At 40.4% G+C, this 10,361-nt stretch overlaps 1 protein-coding gene across 1 annotated transcript; it reads left to right on the top strand.

Moving 5' to 3' along the window:
- The first annotated feature begins 1,003 nt into the window (after positions 1 to 1,003).
- Positions 1,004 to 10,294, top strand: sinhcaf (SIN3-HDAC complex associated factor). Its single transcript, XM_058076124.2, has 6 exons — positions 1,004 to 1,185; positions 4,773 to 4,900; positions 4,977 to 5,076; positions 5,164 to 5,287; positions 6,414 to 6,564; positions 7,298 to 10,294. The coding sequence occupies exons 2-6, from the start codon at positions 4,773 to 4,775 to the stop codon at positions 7,593 to 7,595; spliced, it is 801 nt and encodes a 266-aa protein (XP_057932107.2). The 5' UTR covers positions 1,004 to 1,185; the 3' UTR covers positions 7,596 to 10,294.
- Positions 10,295 to 10,361: the final 67 nt, after the last annotated feature.

Below are 10,361 nucleotides of genomic sequence, written 5' to 3'. Positions count from 1 at the left end.
AGAGTTCGATTCCACCCTCGGCCATCTCTGTGTGAAGTTTGCATGTTCTTCCCGTGCATGTGTGTGTTTTCTCCGAGTACTCCGGTTTCCAACCACAGGAGGAATTAAAAAAAAAAAATTTTGTTTAATTGGCGACTCCAAATTGTCCATAGGAATGAATGTGAGTGTGAATGGTTGTTTGTCTATATGTGTCCTGTGATTGGCTGGCGACCAGTCCAGGGTGTACCCCGCCTCTTGCCTGAAGACAGCTGGGATAGGCTCCAGCACCCCCGTGACCCTTGTGGGTTGTTGTAGGTGCTTTCTCAAAAAAGGTTGGATGAATTGGACAGTTGCAAACTTAAATGCCTTACTTTTTACACTTGTATGGCAGTTAAAAATGTTTACATTACACTTTAAAATTACCAAAAAGTTGCAGCTTACTCTGCATATTATTTCCATATCCATGATTAGTTTCTAGAGGAAAAACATTTCAGAAATATGAGAAAAATTGAGTTTGTGTACTGATTCTTCAAGCTTCGGGGCTTCATAATGTCAAACCAGATATGGTGAGGCGTTGTTTTGAACCAGTCAAAAGTAGCACTAAAAGACCAAAGAAAAGGAAAAGCGTCTCTTACGTGATTTGCAGTGAAACCCGTACAGTTGTGCGTGACGACATGGACGCTATCATTAAGTCACTTCTCATTATCTTAAAAAAAAACCACCACTAATCGGGTTCCCCGTCCAGCTCCCCCCCAAAATCGGTCACGCAACTGAAGCAACAACAGAGCACATCTCGCTTCCTAGACGAGCCATCTGGCGGTCTGTAGTAAAAGATCAGGCTCCGCCCCTTTGCTTACATTCTCCAATGTGCCATAGCAACCGGGGCCGAGCCCCCTGTTCCCGCGCAACGTTCCCATCCTTATATGGCCAGTAGAATGCAGACGCACGACAACGTCACACGTTTATGTAAATGTCGCGATTGAAGAAAACACGCGCACACGCACACACACAGGCCTTCCCACTGCACTCCGAAATGGAGGCGTGTATGTTCTGCGCATGCGTACTGTCGTCTACAACTCTCGAGTCGGGCAGACATCAACAAGAGAGCGGGTTTACGGATGCGGGCTCCATGTTCACCATATAGTCCCATTTTAACCAAACCCATTTACGGACTTTTTGGAATAACTTTACGCAACTTGCAACAAGGTAAGGACCGCGTTCTTTTTTTATTCAAATTTAGGGTGGGTTTAGACGCATAATTTAGCTCAAACTCCCGAGTTGCGTGCATGCCCTTTCAAGTGACTGTTGTGTCAAAGTTGCTGGGTAAAGTCGCAGTAAAACCGTTTCCGAACCGAAAAGGACTCGGGGGGTTTTGTGAGAATTAGTTCCATAAAATGTCTTATTAAAGAAGGTTGGCGTTGTGGTTGTTGTTAGCGCCTTTTAGCTTAAACAAGTTGTGAGGCTCTCACGCCCACCCGCCTGAACACGCGGTAGCCTTGTCAACAAAACAAGCTAGCATACTAGCTCGCTTGCTAGCCAACTAGTTCATTTAAAACACTTATTCACAAATAACAAAAATAAACAAACTAAAATGTTGTATACATATTTTTGCAACACTAAACCGTTCACTTTCACAGTGTCGACGCTTTGAAAAAAAATCGAGGTGAGGACTAAAAAAAGCGTTAATATCAAATCACACAATTATTTGAAGAAACTTTATTGTTAGGAGTGGGGAAATATTTGCGTTAGATTTGTGTACTTGTGTACCTCATGTGGGTGATAAGTCTAGCCGAGCGTCGTCGAGCAAAGCGGACATTTTTAAAATGGGTGCGCATGAAGCAGGTCGTGTGCCGTGCCATGCTGCCTCGCGCAAAGTGGGCGGCGAAAACTGACGACTTGCACTTTTTCTCTCTGGGAGGAAACAAGTACATTTCCCGCCGCCACTTGTCCTTACAGTGACACGGTTGGTGGAGAAGATGAGCCCTTCATCGCTGTGGACATGATTTGTGGTGTTTTAGACGGGATTGAAACAAATATTTAGCGCCGAGTCGCATCACGCCTCCTTCGCCACACTGCCTCCGCCTTTGAAGTGTGTTGCCATGTTGAGTTACGTCACACACGCTAGTCTGCTGCAGAGATCGTATGTGCAAAAGGATGTCGAACTCGAGCTAGGATCTTTGGTTGACCTTGTGTTCACGATGATTTGATTTATTTGAACATTTCTTTTCACTGCAGTATACATTAAGTATCGCAATTAATATTTCACATGTTTAAAAGGAGTAGTACGAATAAGAGCTTTGTTTTGATAGGAACACACTCTGGTTTATATGCATTCATTTTGTGCCCACTTCGTTTATTTGGGCCATTTTAGGTGTGTTAGTACATACCAAATGCCTTTTAACTTTTAAGCAACATAAGTGAATAGTGGTTTGGCTGTCTCCTCGGCACACAGGAAATTTGTTCAAAACTGTATTAAAACATCTCTGTGTGGAGGTTGCATGTTCATTCATTCATTTTCTACCGCTTTTCTCTCACGAGGGTCGCAGGGGTGCTGGAGCCTATCCCAGCTGTCTTCGGGCGAGAGGTGGGGACTGGTCGCCAGCCAATCACAGGGCACAGTTACACAAACAACCATTCACACTCACATTCATACCTATGGACAATTTGGAGTCGCCAATTAACCTAGCATGTTTTTGGAATGTGGGAGAAAACCCACGCATGCACGGGGAGAACATGCAAACTCCACACAGAGATGGCTGAGGGTGGAATTGAACCCTGGTCTCCTAGTTGTGAGGTCTGCGCGCTAACCACTCGACCGCCGTGCCGCCCAGGTTGCATGTTCTGCTTGCAAAATGCAACAAAATGGAAAGCAGTGAAGCACACAAGTGTATACAAGAGTAAAATTGCATGCTGAGTACGATAAATTCATACAAATAGGCAGATCTGCATTAATATTGAAAGTCCTCCCTGCCTCTCGCACCGTAGTAGTATTTTGTAGTATTGTAGTATTTTAGTAAAGATTTTAATGTTTTCTACCACCCTCTAATATTTATGTTTGGGTATAAAAAGCTAATACTGTCATTTTATTTTGATAATGAATGTGGTATTTATATTTGTACATCGTTCAGAAATGTATTGCCACTCGCTTCACAGTATAATGTGTAGCAAAGGTCACCGACAAATGTTTTACTGCCTTTATACTTGACCTTTACTTTATTGCAGTGGTTGCAGCATTATTCACAAACTTTTTGCCGTGGTGAAATCAGCCTCCATCTTAGAGTTTACAAATAAAAATGATCCAGGCATGTGACTATGTGTGTGTAACATTGCAGGCATCGGCCACTTGAGTAAATAAACACCGCACCTTAATTAGATGCCTTTTTTTCCCCTTCAGGTAAAAGAATAACAGGCGGTGCCTCTGGGTAGCTTTGTTTACCTTTCACTTATGTCCTAGACATCATTGCTATATGCACATTGCCTGCTGGGCAAAGCTGTAAAGCTGTTCTGGTGGAGTTAAAAAAGAAATGCCAGGAGAGATAAAAAAAAATACTAAACATTTTATGGAGGGTTGGAATAGAATATATGTGCAGTAAAATACTGATACATTGTTATCACAATACAGTAATGTTGAAATTCTGATACATTGTTATCACAATACAATAATGTCATATATTCTAATTTTATTTTTCTAATTTTGCACAATTTAAAAACATATGCAAAATGTATAGTATTTAATTTAAATAAAAAAAATGCAGCTCCACAAACAAGGGCTTTTCCCCCCAGTAGATGCCACATACTTTCTCCACTGTATAAAGAAATGCTGGATTTCTGTTTAAATGGAGTGTTAATGGAACAATTTTGAATTGCAGTAGTATTTGTTTTTCCTTTTAATTCCTGGTAATTGTTTTTAACTCGGTAAAGCACTTTGTGTTGCATGTTTTTGCAGGAAAAGTGCTATACAAATAAAGTTGATTTGATTTGATTTGAAACTTAAGAGTACAAAAAAGCCAGCATACATATTAGGATATATTTAGGATCAAATAAAATGTGTAATGTGATCTAATTTCTGATATTTTATGGGGATAAAATGAAATCCCTTCATGTTATTTATTTGTATTAATCCAAATATTATTTCCAACCGTTTCCACTCCACATTTGCCAAACCTTTTCAATGGTATTCAATGTTCCATCAGCGTGTGCCCTCTGTGCATTGTGGAATCTCTGTGTGCTCCCTGTAGCTTCACACTGTCAGAAGACCCCAAGGTTTGATGGCAAAAAAAAACCTCAATCTTGGGGGGCGCGGCTTTGCAGATTTGCCGCAGTTGGTCTCACCATGTGCTGAGGAGTTTGCCTAGCAACATAACGGGATTCCTCTACAGTGGGTGTGCTCGTTGCATTTAAGTGAATTCCCACTCCTGTATTTTTTGCATTTCCTGCCCATAATCTGACTCCATGTCAATGCAGACTGTGCGTGCTGTATAATATTTAGGTTTACCAAAATGAAGCGTGCATCCCTTGAGCGCAGCATGGTGACATGATCTGTCTGACACGCTGTCTGACTGTTGACCTACTTCCCCCCACATCCACCAGCACCACCCCATGTGGGTCAGAGTGAGCGATGCTCTGACAAAAATTGTTTTTACTGGATGTTTTAAGGGCTGTGTTTTTGACAAACATCTCATTTTGCAATCAATGTATAAATGTTTAAATTAAATTAAAGCAGAATGTGAACACGAATATGGAGCTGTCTTCCAGTGGAGTTAATATCTTTTTAATTATTGTTTCCTTCACAGATGTTTGGCTTTCACAAGCCAAAAATGTACAGGAGTCTGGATGGCTGCTGCATCTGCCGTGCAAAGTCATCCAGCTCTCGCTTCACAGACAGCAAGCGCTATGAGAAAGACTTCAGGAGCTGTTTTGGGTAAGTGTGGATCGAGGGAGTGGCGTGAAACCAACATCAAGTGGTTTGGAACTTTTCTAATGGGATGTTTTTGCAGACTGAGTGAAACAAGATCTGGAGAAATCTGCAATGCTTGTGTGCTCCTGGTGAAGAGATGGAAAAAGCTACCTGTGGGAACCAAAAAGAATTGGAACCACGTGAGTCTGTAATGATAGTCTTCCACCAGTGCTTCAAAATTAGAAAAACATAACACAACCCAAATAACTGGTCTTCTTTCTATGCAGGTGGTTGATGCCAGAGGAGGTCCTAGCCTAAAGTTAACCTCCAGGCCCAAGAAGATCAAGTCTATCACCAAGAAAGCCCGTCCGAGCCAGATCAGCCGGCTGCAAAAAGAGCTTAAAAGAAACAGTTAGTACTTAAAACTCATATTTTTCCAAAATAGCCTTTGAAAAGACGTCCATCAATTTTCTATGCCGCTTATCCTCACTTGGGTAGCGTGTATGCTGGAGCCTATCCCAGCTGTCTTTGGGCAAGAGGCAGGGTACACCCTTGACTGGTCGCCAGCCAATCACAGGGCACATATAGACAAATAACCATTCACACTTACATTCATACCTATGGACAATTTGTAGTCTCCAATTAACCTAAAACGCATTCATGCACGGGGAGAACATGCAAACTCCACACAGAGATGCCCAAGTGGAGATTCAAACCCAGGTCTTCCTGATCTCCTGACAAACTTGCACATTTGACAAATTTTTCTCCATTAAGTACGAACTGATTAATAACACAAATCTATAAAAGTGACTGATGACTAAGAAAACTTTGCAAAATGAATGCGAACACAGAATCAGACACGTCAAATATGTACATATATCACTGTATTATTCCCAAACTGAGGAAGAACATGGCAGTAAAATGTATAAAAGTCAATCAAATGCGCATGAATAGCAAGACTGTGCAAAATAAGTATGCCGAGCAAATTAGACATTTCACTCACATCTCTACATTGACCACAAACTGAGAAGGAATTATGACAACCACTTTAAATCATTACAATAAGATTAAATCAAGAATTGACAAATGAATTGGGTCATTTAGTACAAACTGAGAAGGAATGTGACTAAATTACTGACAAGACTCAATAAATACACGTCAGTATCAAGACTGCATAAAGCCATAAAATTAGGCCTTTCATTTTCATCAGTGCATCAAGTAGAAACTGAGTGACTATGACACATATAAAAGGCAATACATACAACTGATAAATTACTTTTTAAACATTTCATTTCAATCTCTCTAAATTAAGAGAGTCCCACACTTCATTGCATATCACACCTTCTGTCCCTGTGTGTTATTGATATATGCAAATTTGAAATATTTACTGCAAGCCACTCCTATCCTGGTATACATGCCCCCCAATGCAGTTTTATCTATATGACTTTATTGTTGTCATCTAAGTTAACTATTTTTCCATACCTGGTCCCCATCCAAGAAAGCTTGGCCAACACACTGCATTACCGCTGTGTTTCAGACTCTGACGCCCACAGCACCACCTCCAGCACCTCTCCGGCCCAGTCACCCAGCTACAGCAACTTGTCTGATGACGGCTCAGACACAGAGCTTAGCCGGGGATCCGTACGCTCGCCTGTCTTCTCCTTTCTGGACCTAACCTACTGGAAAAGGTACTATTTTAAGGTTAAATATGGTTTTATTTTGAAGCTTGCTTTCTGTTGGAACAGGAAGTCTCTGTGTGCACATTGTAATACTATGCTACAGTTGTGTTAATGTTATAATGAGCCATAATGAGGAAGTTAATATTACAACACACATCCACATGAACCTATCCATTTTTCATGGAAGTGACCCTTTTGGATCTCCATTTTTGTTATTCCTTAACAAAAGCGGTCTACCACACGATGTCGACTTAAGTGGCTGCTTTTTGAAGAACACTCTGGGCAGAACACTGTGGGCAGAGTACTTGATGAGTTGGTTGACCGGTTGTCCAGATAAATGGGTTTGCTATAAGTGGGTTCGACAGTAGTGTAAGATTCTTGCGTTTTAATTTCAAGACCATACATAACCTCTGAATGACCAACCTCCACTTCGCCGCTCTAGTTCTCTCCCTCAGATCCACCTCTTCCACCCACCTCACTGTGCACTCTGCCCGCCTCAGCACCGTGGGGAGAAGAGCTTTCAGTCGTTTTGTGTCATTACCAGTCATTACCATCTGACATCTCAAAAATCACCTGTTCAAGACGGCATACTTCCTATGACTGCTTCTATACTGTCCTACATTTGCTACTTCATGATGATTTTATCATTTGTCATCTCTCGTGAAGGCAGTGTACTTGAGTTTTTAGAAAGGCACTTCCAAGTTAAATTTATTATTATTCTTTACTGTTTTGTCTTGTGCAGACAAAAGGTATGTTGTGGAATCATCTACAAGGGTCGCTTTGGGGAGGTGCTCATCGACCCCCACCTGTTCAAACCCTGCTGCCGCAAGAAGCAGCAGCAACAGCAGCAGCAGCAACAACAACAGCAGCAGCAGCGACACGAAGTGGACGACGATGATGACGAAGAAGAAGAGGAAGAGGCCGAGGCCGACGAGGGCCAGGTGGCTGTCCGTCGGATGACGCCCCCACCCGAGGAGCAAACAAAGGAGGCGCCGACATGCGGGCAAAATGCAGTGATGATGTCGGAAGAAGGCTGGTAAAGTCACAAAGCTCACACATCTCTGGAAAAAAAAAGGTCTTTTTTGTCCTTCTCAACAAGCACTTATAAGAAGGAGTCTACTCACGCCGCCTTCGACAAAGCAGCTGAAAATCTTTGGTCTTCTCCATTACAACAATGCTGGAGGTTTGTTTGTTGTATTTAGATGGTTAATGTATGAACTTTTGTGTTTTTATTTTATTTAAAATAGTCTCACCTTCCTGACAAATGGACCATTGTCTGTATTTTTTTTTCTGTCGTTAGATACATGCTGGAGTTTTAGTTTGCTGGTACGTTTGAATTTCACAATGCAATAGATTTCTTCCTGAAGATGGTGCTGCTTTTAAGTTTGTCACCCAACAGTTAGTTAAAAATGACCTCATCCTCAAAAAAATCAGCATGCATAGTGTATATAGAATGTGAACACAACGCTGTAAAAAAATGAGACTGTAATGACTTTTTTTCAAAACTTTTTCCCCCACCAAAAAAGTATGTGGCCTTTGACAAATAGAAAAATATTGTCTGCTACTATTGCATACTTTAAAATGAATACCGTATGTCTGTTTAATGCCATGTCTACTTTAACAGCTCTGATACAGCAGGATTTCTGTGTGAATGAGACAAAAAGTTACCACATTCTTCATATTTTCTTGACACATTTTTTTTTTCATTGTCAATGGAATTGTGTAGGTTATCTTTAAACGCTGACTTATTTTAACAGTGCTGTGTTCACTTTCTACACCCGCTGTAATAATCCAGGGTGACTAACAGTTTCACTCACATCTGTTCAGAGAACTTTTTCATCCCGTTCCTAGTAAATGTTATTCATTAATGGCGGCCTCTTCCCGCTCACTGAGTACCGGTACACACTGCATGTGCACAGTAGCGTTAATGTGATCCACTCCCAAGTTAAAAGAGTTTGTTTGTCAACAGGATTAGTGTCTGTGTGTTGAAATACTCCCATGGGAAAATAAGGCCTATTCACAGCTCCAACAGCAAATACACCAGCCTTACTCTTCATGTCACAGCTTATAGATGGGGGGTGTCCAGAGAGCTGTTCAGGGGTCATTTTCGCCCCACAGCTCTTTTTTAAAATCGGCATATTCTACAAATAGAAAAAACATTATTTGTGAGACACATTAGATAGCATACTCATTTGCGTGGTCACCTATAACACATACTGTAGCGAAGATGTGGGATTTCTTTCTTAGTCAATATTGACCTACATTGTTGATTGTTTTTAGCATCTTTAAGCTACAATATGTATCAAAGTGGCCACTCGTCCTTCAGTTTTTCTATATGTGGCCCGCAATGGCAAAAGTTTGGACACCCCTGGTTTATAGTATTTATTCCAGATTGGTTTTGAGGAACAACAAAACAAGGGACAGTAGCTATATTTAATATTGTGGCCTCAGCAACACGTAGTGCATTTTTTTTCACCCGATGACCTGCAAGCCCACTCTCATCTGAAAGATCCGATTATCTCATGCATGAGTCTACTAAATTGCATGGCCTTATATAAACTTGTAAATCTTACTTTTTATTTTTTGGGATCAATTTCTCTTGAGCTTATTTTTGTATGTAAACAAAAAAAGAAAACTGAAAAACAAACGTGTCTTTGCATAACAATAACACACAATATGACAGCGAAAACACCTTATCAATCTATAGTCACTCAGCAATACAAATCAGTCATTTGTCACTCCTGGGTCAGTATACGATAACTTTATACAAGCTGAAACTTTATGCCATTGTCTCATATATACCACAAATGTGTTGTGATACTCACTTGTCTGTTTATTAGACAACCACATATCTTTTTTATCAAATATGTGTTAAATTGTTGTATAAGTTACTCCTAACATTCAACTTACCTGAATTTGTGTTGGCACTATTTGGATGCCTCATAGAGCTTCAAAATTACAGCTAAAATAGAAATGTGTTGTGTACTCAATAAATGCACAAGTGAGTATAATATAATTTTATTCATCAAGAGAAAGCCAAAGCACATTAGATTCACCCAATGTAAAAAAAAAAAAACAATGCAGGTTTTCTATGGACACTGTCCGAGGTCATTTGTATGTATGTGTATGTTATTCCTTAAAAAAAAGAACACTAATATGAAATTTCACACGTGATGTTGTAGTTGGGATACAGCAGTGGTGTTCTGTATATAGTGGGCTAGGTTGGCCTTATGCGGCCCTGACGGGGGTTTCTTTATTTATTTATTTCTTATTTATTTCTATCGTTGCATCCCTGCTTCTCAAGTATATACTTTGAATTCTTTCCCCACTTATGCTTAATATACATTTTAATGGAAAAAAAGCGATTGTAATTCTTTTGCCAGGTTTGTTTCACATGGCATCAAAAGACTGGTTGTCCATACTTGTGAAGTGTTAAATATTTATTTTGCTCATCATTTGAGTTGTGTGCAACCTAACTTATTATCTGCCGTCATCACATTAGGTGTGTGTCATGTAGCCTCAGCAGCTGGTAGACTGCAACCAAACTTGTACTTTCCCCCCCTCTTCTAGCTTGTAGCTTAGAAACGCCGCCCATTAGTAGGATCCATACAGAGCTTAGACTGCATGTACTGTTGCTATGCATTATTTCGCTTACAAGTTAGATGAAGCAGTTTTGTATTTTTTTATACATCATGTACTTTTTTTACTTGTCCCTTAATAAAAGTAATTTTGTGAGTATTACGGACATGTATTGTGTGTGAATTTGTCTCAACAACATGGCAAAAAACACCAAATGACACAATACT

The sequence above is a fragment of the Doryrhamphus excisus genome, linkage group LG1, assembly GCF_037039965.1.
Source record: "Doryrhamphus excisus strain RoL-2023G ecotype Guam linkage group LG1, RoL_Dexc_Guam_v1.1, whole genome shotgun sequence".
NCBI lineage: Eukaryota > Metazoa > Chordata > Actinopteri > Syngnathiformes > Syngnathidae > Doryrhamphus > Doryrhamphus excisus.
Note: the sequence above shows the minus strand (reverse complement) of the source record. Positions and strands in the feature narration are given on the sequence as shown.